The sequence below is a fragment of the Hyperolius riggenbachi genome, chromosome 12 (genome assembly GCF_040937935.1).
Source record: "Hyperolius riggenbachi isolate aHypRig1 chromosome 12, aHypRig1.pri, whole genome shotgun sequence".
NCBI lineage: Eukaryota > Metazoa > Chordata > Amphibia > Anura > Hyperoliidae > Hyperolius > Hyperolius riggenbachi.
The window spans coordinates 112,900,668-112,919,592 of record NC_090657.1 but is presented as its reverse complement, the minus strand read 5'-3'; the positions used below and the strand labels follow the sequence as shown (position 1 = coordinate 112,919,592).

Sequence of the window (18,925 nt, the reverse complement as noted above, 5' to 3'; positions counted from 1 at the left end):
CTCCCAGTCACTCACAGAATCATTCAGGTGTTCATTGGCAAACTTCAGACGGGCCTGCACATGTGCCTTCTTGAGCAGGGGGACCTTGCGAGCCCTGCAGGATTTTAATCCATTGCAGTGTAATGTGTTTCCAATGGTTTTCTTGGTGACTGTGGTCCCTGCTAATTTGAGGTCATTCACTAACTCCTCCCGTGTAGTTCTAGGATGCTTTTTCACCTTTCTCAGAACCATTGACACCCCACGAGGTGAGATCTTGCGTGGAGCCCCAGAGCGAGGTCGATTGATGGTCATTTTGTGCTCCTTCCATTTTCGAACAATCGCACCAACAGTTGTCACCTTCTCTCCCAGCTTCTTGCTAATGGTTTTGTAGCCCATTCCAGCCTTGTGCAGGTCTACAATTTTGTCTCTGACATCCTTGGACAGCTCTTTGGTCTTTCCCATGTTGGAGAGTTTGGAGTCTGCTTGATTGATTGATTCTGTGGACAGGTGTCTTTTATACAGGTGACTAGTTAAGACAAGTGTCCTTAATGAGGGTGACTAATTGAGTAGAAGTGTCTAACCACTCTGTGGGAGCCAGAACTCTTAATGGTTGGTAGGGGTTCAAAAACTTATTTCACTCAATGAAATGCAAATCAGTTGCTATCTTTAATTTGAAGTTATTTTTTCGATTTTCCTTTTGATGTGCTATCTGCCACTGTTCAAATAAACCTACCATTGAAATGATACTGTTCTGAGACTTTTCATTTCTTTGTCATTGGACAAACTTACAAAATCAGTGAGGGGTCAAATAATTATTTCCTCCACTGTATATGCATATTCATGGTGTAAATAAATAGCACGGTATGACGACAATTATTTGGACCAGGGCCTCCACCTTACATTAATGTGCCCCCTCTCCCCCACCAGCTCAATATGGTAGCCAGATGTGCCCAAGATTGTGTAGTACAATCTAATGTACTACACAATCTGGGCTCCCGTTGTAGATTTTCCTTCTGAAGGTACAGTTCTACTGTACCACATCTACAACATCTCCGCATAGAGCGTAGCAAGAGTGACGTACTGTAACACTCCCCCTGTGCAAATAGTTGACATTGACGAGTTTGCCCCCGGCGCAGATGCAAGCTAACACCCTCGCTAGATGTGCGATCTTCTTGATTGGATGTCGACAGCCCCATTAGCTCATGGGACAAGCTGTCCGACCAGTATGTTGACTGCCCCACTAGGAACTTGGAACTCCCTCAACCATGGATGCACTTGTACTGAAGGATGCTTACAAGGCCATCCCATAGGCCGAACTAGGTTCCTTCAACGATTGCCTCATCCATCTGATCCCCACTTACAAAAGATACCTGGAATCAGGCAAACCGGTCCTAAAGTCCATCAAAGTGTAGTCAAGCAAGGCCAAACTCCAACTTAAAGCCTGTTTTCACTGTACAGACTGGAAGGCCCTGGAAGCGCCGAATTTGAATGAGTGGATGGATCAGCTTCTGTGAAGACTCCTGCATACCAACCACATCCTTCAAACACCAAACCATTATTCACCAACCAGCTACGACAACTGTGAAGGTGCAAAGAAGCTGCGAACCAGTCTGGCAAGCGGGAGGACTTCAGGAAAGCTAGAAACACCCTTAACCAGGAATGGTTACCTACCAAAAAGGAATACACTGAAAGGACGAGACAAGTCATCTGCTAGAACAACTTTCGGGCTGTCTCGAAAGGGCTCAGGTTGCCACCAACTATAGTCGCACGCACACACACACACACACACAATGAATTAGCAGCGGAACTTCGTAACTTCTACTGTAGGTTCAAAGCCCAGGGAGCCCCTGTGGGGCACTCAACGCCACTCCCCCCCCCCCCCCCTTCCCGATAGGAATGATGTTATGCACCACCTGTCAACACTGAGCGCTAGTAAATCCTCAAGCCCTGACCACGTGTCAACAGCCTGCCTAGACAAAAAAATCGTCTGAGCAAACGAATTGGAGATCACATTGGAAATATCCGAAATGGTGACCTTGATAATCCGTTGGGGAAACATTTCATGGAGTATCATGAGGGCAAACCTGACGGCCTGGTGTTCAAAGGAATTATAAAACAACAGATCCCTTTCCGTGGTGGCGACATAGAAAGGGAACTTTATAGACTTGAGCAGACTTGGATCTATCGTCTGGGGACTCTCTCTCGGAAAGGCCTGAATACAGATTTGAATTTAGCATACTTTTTATGAATTACTGGCTGCTTATGTAGAAAGTGTGCTCTGTGAGCCCGTCATTATTTGTTTGTGTGCTGTCCACAAATAAGTATTTATCTATGTGTATATGCAGATACACTAATGGACAAATCTCTCTGAAATTACGGACAAGTGTCTGATCTTGGAGAATCCTAAGGCAGTGATGCGTGTTCTACTGAAATCCAGCCCTCCTCCTTTGTATGTATAGTTAATACAAGTTTTTGCAGCGTTGAAGCTGCGTGGGCGTGAGCTAAAGATACAATAAGAGACGAGATCGAGCCGCTGCCACTCAACACCTTGAGAAAGCCCCGTGGGTGGGGTGAAACGCGTCGGTGGGCGTGGCTACTGCAGGAGTGCTCGCGCGGTGTCCCCACATGTGAATGCTGATACACACCGATCCAGCTCCTGGCATAGGAGTGGAAACGCAGTACTAGCAGCGCTGAGGCCTCAGTGGACGGGAGTGAATATCTATATAGCAGCAGGAACAGACCGGTACACCCAGTGCACTGCGGAAAACGGAGGGCCCTGTGAGCTGGAGCTCACCAACTGATGTGCGCAAGTATCACAGGCAGTCAGCCGCAAGATACCGTCAAGTTGTGGAAGCTTATTCATGTTTTACTGTGACTCTCTGTCTGCAAACGTCACCATATGTACTGATTGTCCGCTATTGTTATATATCATCTGTGGAAGTCAAATGGCCACACAGTATGCAGTTACAAGCTACACCAACTATAGGAAGCCGGGAATAGCAATATAACACAGTGTGTGCAGTGTTCTGGTGGTGGCTGAGGACACAGATCGTGGTTAGCAGGGTGTGTTTTGCATTTAGGCTGCGGCTGGGCGATTACACCTTGCAGGATACCTGATCTTGTCCCTCTTAGATAAAGCGCGCATATCCTGGCCAGGTATTGTTGATTTTAATGTTGTGGGTGTTTTTAAATCATGTTGTGCGATTTCTATGTAGCCAAGGCTTTAATTAAAATTATTTTGTATGTGCTTTGAGACAGCAGTCCTTTTATAATGAATTGTAGCCTGCCTTGAAACTTGCTTAAGACAGCTGGCTCCCATTCTCACCTCCTTCTACGCCAAGTCCCAAGTGATGGCAAGGTACCCGCATGCCTAAAGAAGTCCACCATTCATAATGCCTGTCCCTAAAAAGCAAGGAGTGCGACTTTAACAACTTCAGGCCTGTGGCCCTTATAGCTGCAGTGGAAGACCTTTGAAAGAGTGGTCTTGTACCTTCTAAAGCACTCTACATCAGCTCTCCTGGACCCTTTACACTTAGCCTATAGAGCAAATAGATCCACAGACTATGCCATCAAGATCTGTCTGGAGCTCATCACTAACCTCCTGGACAGATTGAACTCATATGCGAGGATTCCACTAATGGACTTAAAGCTCAGCTTTCAATATCCCGTATGGCTGCATTCTACAAGTTATTCTCCCAAAACCAATGTCCAACCCACATCCATCCGTCTGTAGATCATGAGCTACCTCACAAATAGTCCACACAAAGAAGCAATCAGGGCACCACACAATGTCCTTCAATTAAGAGGTCTGTCCAAGATCTGATACTTCACAAGTCTATTCATAAATCTGACACTTCATTTAAGGTGCCCATACACTCGTCAGATTGGCAGAAGATAGATAAGAAATGCATCTGATGATCTATCTGATGCGTTTTTAGAACATTTTTTACCAGGATAGAATGCCAATAGATTTTAGTTTGAAATCTGTTGAAATTCGATCTGATGGCATTTTTTTGCTATCAGATTTCCATTAAGGCCAATGCAAACCGATAAGCAATCTCATCAGATCGACCTAAATTTTCCACCCTGCCAGTTCGATGGAAATCGATCGAAATCGGCCATCGATCGGTCGATTGGCCAACCGATTCGAAAATCGGGATCGATCGGTTGGCCAGAAAATCGGCTGAGTGTATGGGCCCCTTAATTGTATTCCCAGTCATAAGCTTTTAAATCCTCAACAGGAAAGCCTGTTTAGACCTCAAATCAGGTCTAGTAGTGCTTTGGGGATATTTTCAGGGATCATCTCCGACCCTTTGATCTATATCTAGAGAGCATGGGTGATCTCATCCAATATTTAGCTTGATTAGTTCCCATCAGTTTCCATCAATGCGCATCTGCATATGCTGGCTTCTATCAAGTTGGAGGTTTCAGGTCCCGGTAATCTCTACTAGTACCTCAAGGTATAGGAACACTCCCCCCCCCCCCCCCCCCTCTGTTAACAGACTCGAACTCTCTATGCCTCCCTCCCTTCCATTGATTCCCCCCCCTTAGGCTGCAGCTGCTTAATCTTGTTTGGTACACTCTTGCTTGTACTACCACTTACTGTGTACTGTCTTACCTCCTACTTTGAGTACTTTATGTTGCCTATGTGCCAAGACCAATATTGGGAATGACCCAGCTATGCTTGGCAAATAAAACCGATTCAGATTTTGATTCAGCTGGGAAAGAAAAATAAAAAGTCTGGAAAGCATCAATGTAAGGTATTTTTGAAAATGTAAGGTATCCAAAAGATTATGCTTCTTAAATTGCACACATCATGGTGTTCATTTGGGTAACACGGCAGTCCTGAGTCTAAATTAGTATGTGTGTGTTACAAACTTTAAAATACAAGCATTCTGTGTAATGCTTGAATACAAAATGGCTTTTTACACTTCAAAATATTTTGCCTGCGCATGCTGTAATAAGTCTATGACCTGTTTTGGCAAAGTACAAAATGAGCCACTGCATAAGAACAAGGTACTATTTTGATAACAATGCCAAAGGGGGGGGGGGGGGGGGACCCTGGCAGCACCATCCCAATCCAACTACCACCATTATCACCCTCAGCAATTTGCAAAAGATGCGTCTGCTGCATAAAAACCCACCAGCACAAGGTACATTTGGTGTGACAGGTGGAGAAAAAGTTCTTTGGAATTGACAAGATGGTACCTAGTAATAGGGGGGAGTAGATCAGGAACAACTACTCCTGCAGATTGAAAGTAGATGGATAATGAGACTACATATAGGGTTCAATGATAAATTGGATATGGCCATTTTCTTGTAAAATGTGACAGGTTGTACTATGATAAAAGGTGACATATGGGTGGTTCTATCCACCTGTGTGAGTCACTTATTGAGACAACCTCATTGGAAATTGTAGATGATAATATTTTAATCTAATTTTACAAGTGTTTGTTACAAGCTGTACAATGATGAAGGGCGACGGTGGGGTAGGTCTTACCTGTCCTCTAGTACTGTGTGTGTGTGTGTGCGTGCGTGCGTGTGGCCTTGCAGTGCTAGGTCCCCGGTTTGAATCCCAGCCAGGTCAGCATCTGCAAGGAGTTTGTACTGTATGTTCTCCCTGTGTCTGCATGGGTTTCCCTTGGGCACTCAAGAGTTTTCTCCCACATCCCAAAAACATACAGATAATTTAATTGGCTTCTCCTAAATTGGCCCTAGACTATGAAACATTCACTACACAAAACATACATGGACCAATCTATATCTGTCTATCTCTCCATCGAACACTCACACATAACAGAAGATAGAAGCCAAGACAGACAGTCTATGCTGCAATTATAGGTCATGCTAGTCAAGAACGTTGCACTGTTTTTTTTTAATGGAAATTGGGTTGTTTACACGCAGTTGAGAGGGGGGTGGGGACAGTGTAAAGATTAAGGAGGTTGGTAAAAATTCAAGTAGCCCATTTCATGTAAACAAAATTGGTAAATGTGGTGGTAAAAATATAAAGTGCATGGTAACCAATGCTCGGAGCCTTGCAAATAAAATAGACGCACTAGAGTTAATTCTGAATGACAAAGGCTATGACATTGTGGGAATAACCCAGACATGGATGGATGGATGAAAGCCATGACTGGATAGCTAATTTAAAAGGATACAATGTGTTTAGGAGGGATAGAACAGGGAAAAAAGGTGGAGGGGTTTGTCTCTTTGTTAAGAATTCTCTTACAGCTGTCCTCAACGATAAGATGGAGGAAGATTGCGAAGATGTGGAGTCCGTTTGGGTAAATAGTCATGGTGGAAATAAAAGTTGCCAATTGCTTATTGGGGTATGCTACAGGCCACCTCTTATTAATGAAGCTGCAGAACTGCGATTACTACAGCAGATTGAAAAAGCTGCAAGTAAAAATGAGGTCATAATTATGGGCGACTTCAACTTTCCAGACATTGACTGGAGTATTGAGGCTACCCATTCTGGTAAAAGCAGCAGATTTCTGGCAGCACTACAGGACAATTACTTGACTCAAATGGTAACTGAACCAACTAGGGGGAATGCGTTACTGGATCTGATCATTTCTAATAGACCAGATAATGTATCAAATGTGCAGGTTCAAGAACATTTGGGAAATAGTGATCACAACATGATAACGTTTGATCTGGTGACTGATAGGCCACGGGGCAGCGGGACCACTAAAACTATGAATTTTAGAAAAGCAAAGTTCAATCAAACTAGGCAGGCACTAAGTTTGGTGAACTGGGATAATGTACTACAAGGGGAAGACACTGAAGGGAAATGGCAAGCTTTTAAACTTATACTCAATCAATATTGTAGTATGTATATCCCATATGGAAACAAAATATCTAGGAATAAAAAAAGGCCTCTATGGATGAATAGAAAGGTTAAAGATAAAATGAAGAGGAAAAAGAATGCCTATTAGCTCTTAAAACAGGAGGGGACCGAGGCTGCACTAAGCAATAATAAGGAGTGCAATAAAAATTGTAAAAATGAAATTAGGCAGGCAAAGATTGAAGCTGAAAAACAAATCGCTAAGGATATCAAATCTAACCCAAAAAAGTTTTACAAGTACATTAACTCTAAAAAAAGAAAGGTTGACTGTATAGGACTCCTAAAGGATGAGGGTGGGAACTCAATGGTGGACAACCAAGGTAAGGCAGAGTTATTAAATGCTTTCTTTGCTTCTGTCTTCACAAAAGAAACAGCACTGTTGCAAACTACAGAGGCGGAAGAGTCTCAATCTTCTAACTGTAATATTAAATACTTAACGCAGGAAGAAGTGAAGGCAAGACTGAATAAATTAAAAATAGACAAGGCACCTGGCCCGGATGGCATGCATCCTCGGGTCCTAAGGGAAATAAGTTCAGTTATAGATAAACCCCTTTATCTTATCTTTTGTGACTCTCTTGCAACTGGCAGAGTCCCAGTGGATTGGCGTACAGCCCACGTTTTCCCATTATTTAAGAAGGGCAAAAAATCAGATCCAGGAAATTATAGACCTGTAAGCTTAACATCAGTTGTATGCAAACTATTTGAGGGGTTACTAAGAGATACTATACATTACTTCATAGTAGACAATCTTATTTCTCAGCATCAACATGGGTTTACTAAAGACAGGTCCTGTTTGACTAACATGCTCAGCTTTTATGAGGTAGTGAATGCTAATATGGATATTGGGAATGCTGTAGATGTGATATACTTGGACTTTGCAAAGGCCTTCGACACTGTTCCCCACAAAAGTCTGGTGCAAAAGTTGAGGATGCAAGGACTGGGGAAGAGTCTGTGTTCATGGATAGGGAACTGGCTAATGGACAGAAAACAAAGAGTTGTGGTCAATGGATCGTACTCAAAATGGGAGACTGTTAGCAGTGGGGTCCCACAGGGGTCTGTTCTGGGTCCAGTGCTCTTCAAAGTATTTATAAATGACCTAGTAGATGAAGTAGTGAGCAATGTTGCTATTTTTGCAGATGATACAAAATTGTGCAGATTCATCAACTCTCAGGTAGATAGTGTCATATTGCAACAGGATCTGGATAGGATGGCTATATGGGCACATACATGGCAGATGAAATTCAAGGTTGACAAATGTAAAGTCATGCATTTTGGACGTACTAATGGTCTGGCACCATACAAAATAAATGGGATACAGTTGGGGACATCAAACTTGGAGAAGGACTAAGGAGTACTCATTGACAAGTTAAATAATCGTACTCAATGCCAAGCCGCTGTAGCTAAAGCTAACAAAATTTTGGGATGCATTAAAAGGGAAATAAAAACTCGAGATGCTAGCATAATATTGCCCCTGTTTAACTCTCTAGTAAGGCCACATCTGGAATATGGAATTCAGTTCTGGGCACCACATTACAAAAAAGATATTGTAGTTTTAGAGCAGGTGCAGAGACGAGCAACAAAATTGATACGTGGGATGGAAGGTCTCACTTATCAAGAAAGGTTAGATAAACTGGGTTTATTTAGTCTAGAGAAAAGACGCCTTAGAGGGGATCTAATTAACATGTATAAATACATCAGAGGGCAATATAATAGCTTGGCGGATGAGCTTTTTGTCCCTTCTCTAAGGACTAGAGGACATGATCTGCGCATGGAGGAAAAACGTTTTAGCCATTTAGGAAAGGGTTCTTTACAGTAAGAGTGATTAAGATGTGGAATGCATTGCCACAGGAAGTCGTTATGGCAAACTCTATACCTGCATTTAAAGGGGGCTTAGATGTTTTCCTTGCGTTGAAAGACATCCATGGCTACAATTACTAGGTAATGCCTAATGATGTTGATCCAGGGATTTTATCTGATTGCCATCTGGAGTCGGGAAGGAATTTTTCCCTTTAGGGGCTAATTGGACCATGCCTTGTAAGGGTTTTTTCGCCTTCCTCTGGATCAACAGGGATATGTGAGGGAGCAGGCTGGTGTTGTACTTTATACTGGTTGAACTCGATAGACGTATGTCTTTTTTCAACCAAAATAACTATTTAACTATGTAACTATGCCTGTTGTCTCTAGTCCCTAGTCCGCATAAACACGTCGGTACACGCGGCGGACCAGGGGCGGTTCTTGCGGCAGCAGTTGCCGGCGAATGAACCGTTCAATCACAGAGCGACAGAAGGACCTGTGGACAGTTTGTTGGGCGCGCCTCTTCCACACGTGCGAACTGTCGCAACGGACAGGCGTGCACCACGTGTAACAAGCTACAGTTGTGCCCCGTGTGTATGGGCCTTATGCAGGGAGAAATTCCAGTGAAAGAAAGGGTGCTTAGTTCCCTAAAGGCCCATACACACGGGGCACAACTGTCGCCACAAATACGTGACACGCGCATGTCTGAGCGACAGTTACCCCGAATGTATGACGCGCGCGCCACGAACTGTCGAAGGATAGTAAAGTTACCGTGCGATTGAAAAAAATCAATCGCCGGCAACTTCAGTCTCCGCAACTGTCGCTAGTCCGCCACGTGTACTGCGTGTGTATGTGGACTAGCGACAGGAGACAAATGCAAGTGAATGAAGGTTCCGGCCGGGGGATGCTCCCTTCACAGACAACTTCCGCTGCATCTCTGCCTTTCTGGCGAGACGTGTGGATAGCTGTCGCCGCCCGGGAGCTGTCGCTCCCTGGTCTCTCGGCTACATGCAACTAGGGACAGTTGTGCCCCGTGTGTATGTAGCTTAAAGAGAACCCGAGGCGGGGTTCTAGGACTGAAATCCCAATACAGAGGCTCGGTCTGCCTAAAGAGCACAGCCTCTGTTGCCATTTTGATTCCCCCTAAGCCCCCCCCCCCTGCGCTCAGCGAGACCCCATAATTCACAGCCGCGCTGTGCGGTTGTGTTTATCTTTGTAATGCCAGTCTCCGCTCTCCCCGCCTCCTGCAGAGCTCCGGTCCCCGCCCACGTCCCTTCCCTCCAATCAGCGTGGAGGAAAGGGACATGGGCGGGGACCGGAGCGATGCAGGAGGCGGGGGAGAGCAGAGACTGGCATTACAAAGGTAAACTCAGCCGCTGTTGACACGCTCAGTGTCAGCAGCGCGACTGTGAATTATGGAGTTTCGCTGAGCGCAGGGGGGGCTTAGGGGGAATCTAAATAGCAACAGAGGCTGGGCTCTTTAGGCAGACCCAGCCTCTGTATGGGGATTTAATTCCTAGAACCCCACCTCGGGTTCTCTTTAAGGAAAGGTTGCACAATGTCAACCAACTAAAGAGATTCCAATCCTTTGGCTAGTCCAATTCTTCTTTTCCAGCATAAATTGCATTTGGACTGGTATCTATCACATACATTTTTCTCAATGTGCTTAAAGGAAACATCCGATGGTTTTTTTGTTTTTGTTTTTCACCAAAAAAAAAAAAATAAAGAAATAAAAAAACAAAAACAGATCTACTTACCTGGGGCTCCCTTCTGCCCCTGGAAGCTTATGCGTCCCTCGCCACAGCTCTGCTCCCAGCCGATGGCCGAAGGTCGCTGCCCCTGCGCCTGTGTGAGCGTGCGGTCGTACTCCCACAGCCGGGAGCGTTCTGCACAGGTGCAATGCTTTTGTGCCTGCACAGAACACTCCCGACTGATCGCGATCACAAGCGCAAACGCCATCGACATCTCCAGATGAGCTGCTGCAAAGGAGGGGACCCCAGGCCACCAGCTGGGAGTGGAGCTGCGGCAAGAGACACATAAGCCGCCAAGGGTTGGAGGAAGCCCAAGGTAAGTAGATCTGTCTAAAAAAAAACAAAAAAAAAAAACACCTGGATGTTTCCATTAACAGTTAGACAAAGCTGACCAAAAGATTAAGACAGTATAAGAAGAAATATCAACATATCTGTACACTTCATCTTAGGTCCCATTTACACTTCGTACGCTTTTTTTTTCTCTTCTCCATAGCAGTGCATTGTGAAAAAGATTTCAGTTAAAATGTGTTAGATTTTCAGTAATGTAATATCGCCAATATTCTATTGCTTTCCCTGCTACCTAATTCTAATATGAACATGTAGAAATCACTCACATGCTACACTGCATTGTGGTGTATGGCAGCGCCTTCTTGTAGTTGATGTGCGCAGCACCCAAATCACCTGCTTTGCTCTAAGTAAGCATAAATATGATGAGAGATACAGAAAATTCGCTGCCCATCTGCAAAAGGATCTGTAACTCTTTCCAGCCAATACAATGACTCACACAGTCCAGCCAGTTAACAAGATTAATCATTATAATACTCTCCAGTAAAGGTATAATACAGAATAGGGTCAAAACCCATTCAAAGCCAAATGAAAAGAACATTAGAATCTTCACATGGATCAGCCCTCACTGTCATGTGCTCTAACTGAGCTTTGTGTTAAACTGCCAACAGACATTCAATGACTATGATCTGTTTACCAATAAATGAGCGGTATGCCCAACACTGTCCGGCAAGGAATTCTTGATGAAAGCGGTATGCCCAACAGCGTCGGGCATGCCGCTCAGGGGGTTTCCCTAGCTACAGGAGCCCCACTGTATAAGTTAACTAAGTGCAGGTGCTCCTGTACAGCATCAGCAGCATTAGGAATGTATGGCATAGTTCCCCCCACCCCCCGATCCTGCCCAATCCCCCCGAAGCAGCCGCTGCCCACTAAATACATACCAAGCATCGTTCCAGCGAGCGCCCCAGCCGGTCTGCACAGCTCTGCATATCTTCTGGTACGCAGAGGATGTGTACTAAAGTCATGTGAGGTCTGGGAGGTTAAACAACAACAACAAAAAAAACAAAAACCAGGTGAGTAATGTCAATTCATTGTTTTTGTTACCATAGTAGAGTAGTGAGTGTTCTGTTTCCTTCCTGCGCCAATTATTCTCTCCCACAGCTTCAGTGGAATAGATGAGATATGATGGGAACAGGTGATTGCTGAACAGTGTAATGATACAAGATAAGGGCACTGTATTACTGGCCAACCAGGTGTCTGAAGATCAATGGCCACGAGTTCCTCTTCCGCAAGAACAAGAAGGGCTTGAGGGTCATCGTGTTCTACAAAGAAAATCATTTAAATGATTAATTTATAAAATTTTAAACTATTTAATGAGATGTAAGTGCTGTAACAACCCACCCCCTCTCCCCCTGCACTGAACGCAGGCATTAGGTTTGCTAGCAGTGGTTGGACTCCGTGCATACATTCCATCCCTAATTGAGCAAGACCCCTTTCAGCACCATTTATTGCCAGCAGCTACAGAGAAATGGCAGCGGCTATTCTGACAGAGCAGAGCCTGCCTGACTAGCGTACGAGAGAGAACGGCGCCGGAGACTTGGGCGCAGGACACAGCCGGTATATGGCTGATCCTGCTGCTGCACAAGTCCGGGCCGTGTTAATTACCATTCCGCCGCCATGGATAGTGGGGGAATGAAATTCCAGCGATTGCTGGAAGCCGAACTATTGTTTTAAAAGCAATTTCAGCCCCTTCTTGTGACGGTGCTGAAGTTACTCCCTGTGCCTGCTATAGCCGTAATTCCTATTACGGCCTATGGTGGCGCCGGCTGCGCCGAAGTCTCCTGCGCTGCTGCGCCCAAGTCTCCAGCGCTGGATTTGCCGTGCTCCCCTGGCTGAGACACTCACAGGTTACCTGGCTCAGCTGGCTGCTGCAATGCTGCGTGCTGGACAAAAACTAGCTGTGGGAGAACATGGGGACCTTCACTGGAGTCTGGCAGCTCCTGGAACCACAACATGCCGTGCTCAGCCTCACTCTTCTCCTGCATGACCACTGACTGCTTGTGGATTGGATAGTGGGTGTTGGAATGGGCTCACTCGGCTACCTCTTTTCCAGTGGCAAGAGAAGCCAGCTCCAAAAAGAGCCTCACTGATTGGAGGGAGGGAGGGACAGGGGAGGAGTCCTGATGCCTTTTCGGCTCAGCTGCCTGGGGTAACAGCCGGTCTTTACAAGGAATTGCTCATAAGGGCCTGTACACACTGCTGCGCTTTTAAAATCGCATGCGCTTTTAAAATCGCAAGCCTTCATGAGAATAGGAAAAGCGCATCGCACCAGTGTGTACAGGTCTTCACGATTTTCATTATTTTTCAAAAGACCTTGCAATTAAAAAATCGCATGCGATTTGAAAAGCGCAGCGCAATCGCAGCAGTGTGTACAGGCCCTAAGGTCGCGGTGATAATTACACTAACTTTTTGGGCGGAATACGGGCAGAAACAAACACTGGATTTTTAGAGGTATTTGGATGGACTGCTCGTCCAAATACAGACTATTGGCAACCGACAGGATGCTTTAATGTGTCGTGTGCTACTGCTGCAGTGTTCCCTGAGCCAATCAAAGTGCTTGTAAGGGTATGATCCTTTAACAAGAAGCCAATGATCATTCTTGTAACAAAAACAATGCCTGTGTGCTCTGGACTCTGTGTGGGAAAAAATATCAAAATAAAAAAAAAAAAAAAAAAGATACATAGACAGCTTTTTTTTTTTTTTTTTTTATACACTACGTATAACATGAGGCTATATATTTTTGCAAATAAGGGCTTGTAAATATTGATCGGGTACAACCCTCCCCCCCTAAAAACAAAACAAAAACCCCACAACTTTATTTCAAACCAATACATTGTCCCTATACACTAGTACTACGGACTTAATTTAAATGTTGTAATAACTGACAAATGGGCAAATAAAATGTGTGGCTTTTATTTATAGTAGCATTGTTAAACTATACTATAGAGGATGGAATTAGAGAAATGTGTATTTTTGTTTAACTTTGTTCCCTAGTTTTCCCTTTAAAATGCATATAAAGTAATTACTGAAAACAAATCACCCCCTAACAACCATACTTTTATAAAGTGCTTTTCTCCTGCAAGACTCAAAGCACATAAGCATGGCTGAGACCAGTAATTGGTTGATTGGTAAATTTTGGTACAGAGGAAAAATTCTACAAGTTGGCAAATGCCAGGCTAAAACAGGTGGCTTGTCAGTCAGTCTGGATATTAAATTATTCCAGGGATGGGGATGTCTTTACTGGGTGTGGTAAGAAATTCCAAAGGTCAGAATGTTCTGGCTCCAAAGGTTTTGAGGTGCACTCTGCAAGTAACCAAGTTTATGGATGCTGCTGATCTGAGGCGGTTAGAGATGTGGTGCAGTTTCAGCAAGTCCTTCATGTATCCAGGAACCAAACTGTGTAGATTTGAATGTCAACAGTCCAATCTTGAAGAGTATTATCCATTTTGCAGATAGCCAGTGCAGTGAGAAAAGAATCTGTGTAATGTGACAGTGGCGACGCTGGTTTATTAGCAATCTGGCAGGAGCCTGTACTAATTGCTGTTGGTACAGGTCCTTGTTTTGGAGGACTGCAAGAGAACATTGCAGTAGTCCAGCTGTGAAGTGATGAAGGTGTGAACTAGGGTTGGAAGACCTGGGGGAAATTAGATATTTAATTTTTTTACTCAGATGAAAGTATTGGACTACAGCCAAGATTTGGTTTATGAAACTCCACTCCCCATCAATTAGCACACCAAGGCTGTGCACAAGGTCGAAGCTATTTATGTCTGAATTCCCCATCCTGATGATTGGTGTTTATTTATAATAGATCGGCTTTGATGCCAAGCATTGGCCTTCGACAACAAGGACCTCAGTTTTGTCAGCATTCAGTTTCAGACAGTTGTCATTCAGCCACTCTTGTAGCTCAGCCAAACAAGAATTTATCTATCATAAAGACCTTCGAAAGACTGGTTCTCTCCTATCTGACGCACCACACTGCCACCGTACCAGATCCTCTCCAATTTGCATACAGGGCCAACCGATCTGTGGAAGACACCTTTAACATCAGTCTTGCACACATCACTGAATGCCTGGATAAACCCAATACCTATGCTAGGATCCTCCTCCTGGATTTGAGTTCCACATTCAACACCATCTCCCGAACACTCTGCAAGACAACCTGGTACGATTGTGTTGAACCAAGCCCTTTGCGCCTGGATCAAGGATCGACTTCCTTTGTAACAGGATACAGCTAGCTAGATTTTGCGGCTGCTCCTCCAGTGCAAAAATCACCAACACTGGCACCCCGCAAAAAGTGCGTACTGTCACTGATGCACTTTTCCCTGTACACAAACAACTGCACCTCATCTGCTGACACTGTCAAGGTCATTACGTTTGCGTATGATACCACCATCCAAGGACTAATCGGCGAAAATGGGTAACTTTACTATCGCAGCGAGATCGAGCGAATCCTCAGGTGGTGCACAGATAAAACTTGCACTAAACACAGCAAACACTGTGGAACTGATCATGGACTTCAGAAGATTACAAAGTGCTTGGTTCCTAGGCACCACCATCACCAAGAACTTGATATGTAAATACCACCACAACGCAAAAGAAAGCCCAGGAGAGACTGCTCTTCCCGAGGGAGCTGAGGAAGTCTGGAATGCCAAGGGAGCTACTTGACCAGTTTCTACACAGCGACCACTGAATCTGTCCTTTGCTCCTCCATGATTGTCTGGTACTCGGAGGCTGACGCAAGGGACAGGAACAAACTCCAGAAAGTTTTCAATGCCGGCTAGAAGATCATCGGGTCAGTCTCCCCCCCCCCCCCCCCCCCATATACATCCAGAATGAGGTCCAGGGCAAACAGGATCACACATGACCCCTCCCGCCCTGGCAATCACTTCAACCTCCTCCGCTCAGGTCGTTGCTAAAGGTCCATCTCCACCAAAAACTCCAGGCAGAGAAACACACTCTTCTCCCAAGCGATTACCCTTCTCAATTCAAGCCAGCTCTCCAATGTTATTTCCTAGTCACCTCCTTGTTACCTGGTGCCCCAGCATATGAACGCACAGCTCATAGGTTGATTCTCACCAAACACTCTGTACTCTATGCTGTTCTGTCATGCTCATTCTTACCCAATTACGATTGCCATCTGCACTACATGTTACTGTTTATAATGTGGCACTGTCGTTATGCATTATAATCTGCACTATGTTGTTGTGTTATTTGTACTGTCTGCACTATGTTTGCAAATAAGAAGAAAGCGGCCCTTTAAATAAGCACCAACCAGCTAAGGTAAATATAATATCACAAAATATCTTTATTTATACACAAGTTTCCAGACAACATATAGTTGATATGGAATATATAGAAAATTTCATGATTATATCATAATATACCCATATGCTTATGCCAATGCAATTGGCATAAGCATATGGGTATATTATGATATAATCATGAAATTTTCTATATATTCCATATCAACTATATGTTGTGTCTGGAAACTTGTGTATAAATAAAGATATTTTGTGATATTATATTTACCTTAGCTGGTTGGTGCTTATTTAAAGGGCTGCTTTCTTCTGATTTGCAAACTATCCTTAATTGACCCTAGCACATCCAGCATTGAAACATAGGTGTGCGGATATCCCAGTATCCTTTGTACTGTCTGCACTATGCCAATTGCCTTATGTTCACAAATAATTCCGGGTGCGGTGCCTGTCACACTTGGCGAATAAAGAATTCTGATTCTGATTTTTGGAGTAGGATCTGTTCCACCCAGTTTGACTGACAAGTATAGGTTCGTGTCATCAGCATAGCAGCAGTACGTCAGGCCATGTTGTTGGAGAATTGTACCAAGTGGTAGCATTTATATTGCAAACAGAGGGAATATGATTGAGCCTTGTGGCACACTAAATTGTAGAGGTACACAGTGCACTGATACTCTGAGTTCTGTCAGTCAAGAAAGATCTGAACCACTGGAGGACTAAGCCACTCATGCAACCTGTTTAGCAATATTTCATGGTCAACTGTATCAAAAGCTGCTGAGAGATCCAACAGGATTAGGATGGAGCATACCCCTCTATCCCTTGCCATGAGCAGATTATTGCAGACCTGGATTCGTGCTGTTTCTTGAAGAAAGATTGTAAAGAGTCCAACATATTGTTTGCTGAGAGCCTGGCTTCAAGTTGCAGGTAGACAGCCTTTTTCAAAAACTTTTCCCTAAATAGGGGAGGTTTCAGACAGGTCTGTAGCTGCTCATTGTGTCTGGATCCATGGAAGGCTTTCTGAGAAAGAGGCTTGAAGATTTCTTCTATTAGAGATGTAGGGAACCTCACTCCTTACAGAGAACAATTGAGTATTTTGTTAAAATTCTGGTCGAAACAGGTCAGGGCATTACAGCATGAGCTTAGTTGATCCTGGTTGCAGGTTGTCTGGCGGAGGGATGTCTGATCTCTTCACCAATTCCTTTAAATTCAGCCCAGGGTGTTAAGTTTATCTCACATCTATTAATAAATGTTGGATAAGTCTTAGTTGCTGTAGACTGTAGAGACCGAATAGAGGACACTTCCACAGAAAATTAGGCAAATTTCTCACAGATACTTTGTGGTATTTATACTAGGATTTCGACTGGATGGGTTACAGGGGCTATCAGCTGTGCAGATTAATTGGGCTGGCTGTTTGGCGATTTTTGTGATCTCCTGTGATGGGTAGGAGGATTTTTCATGGTGATCCTTTTTGGTAGCTTTCCAGATGAGAGACTAGGGTGTGTTCATTTTTTTATAGGTCTGAGATTTTGCGCCATTGTATTTCTAGTCTGCGCACGTCTTTCTCTAGTTCCTTTAATGAGCTATCAAACCACCATGCATGGTGAAGTAGTGTAGACCGTTGATGTGTACTGGAGCAATTAAGTCAAACGCAGGTGACACAGTGTGGTTATACTTCAGGGTTATGGAGTCAAAATCTGAGCAATGATGTCAGTCCGTCAAAGTAGTGGATATAACGAATGTGCTGGGGTGAAACATATTTTCAAAGTATGGTATTTTATCAGTTCTTTCCCTCTTTGTTTCATCGCTGGTGCTGTCAGATAGAAGTGGTGAATGGTGTTGTGGTCTGACCATTCCAGTGGGTTGAGTTCCATGTGGGGGATTATAAGTGCTGAATGGAATAGAAGATCAAGCCTGAGAGAAAACCAGTTCATTAATGGTGAGAAGTTGGTCTCTTCCTTGGTGTACTGTGTGGTCGTCCACCCATGCTTTGAAGTCTCCCAAGATTATTCTTCTAGGGTGTCCCACTGTTATGCAGGATATAAATTCAGAGCTTTCCAATATGTTGATTTTTTTTTTTAGCCGAGAGATGGGCCACCAGGCATTTGAAGGATATGTTGTGGCCTATGGCCAGGGGACTTTTTTTCAAAGCGGGTTTAAAACATAGGGCAACCCCCCCCCCCTCCTATTTTGCGGTTTTGCTTCTCATGGTGCAAAACTGTGTACTTAGTAGGTACAGCAGCTTCCAGAGTGGGGCCTGCATGTTCAGCAAGCCAGGTCTCGACTTAATAGCGTTCTCTGACCTTTTTGACCAAGTATGACTACAATTTTGTTTCTTATTGATGTGGCATTTCAAAGTTTGGCTGTGATGGAGCTTTCCTAGGGACAGCTATGTTTTATAGACTTGCTGTTACACTTTCCCTAGTGTTGTATAAAGATCTCCTTTTTGACCCACTACCTCCAGGACTGGATGTAGACTTTTTGCTGCCTGAGGCAAACTTGTGAGGATGTGCCACCCCGATTTGGATTTTGATCGCACAGCACATGACAATTTACTCAGCTTCATTTAATGTTCTCACATGACACGCTGCAGCTCACCACAATAGCACACTGGTTGGTTGTGATAAAAACTGCTCACCCTCAGCCACTCCATTCCTCCTCAGTCAGGACAGCAGTGGCACCTCCTCCCTTCTGCTGTGCAAGTCAAATGAAACACTGCTGCTCTGCCTCCCTCTCCTCACAGTCAGGCTCTGCACAACAAGCTGCTCAAATGACGACATCTCCTAGCTCTCCTCTCGCTTCTCCTACTACTCTGACTACATGCTGTTAGTATAAAAACACAGAACAAACATGCTGCCCCTGTAATCTCTGCACCTGATGCAAGTGTTTCTCCTTGCTTCATGAAAGAACCAGCCTTGACAACCTCTCCTTCCCCACTTGCTTTTCCTGAATATCCC

General features: G+C 44.3%; 1 protein-coding gene across 1 annotated transcript in view; it reads right to left on the bottom strand.

The window, feature by feature from the left end:
• LLGL2 (LLGL scribble cell polarity complex component 2) overlaps positions 1 to 18,925 on the bottom strand; it is a 269,216-nt gene that overhangs the window by 172,245 nt on the left and 78,046 nt on the right. Inside the window, 1 exon segment of the mRNA XM_068264456.1 lies at positions 11,761 to 11,978. Coding sequence (XP_068120557.1) covers positions 11,761 to 11,978 — 218 coding nt within the window.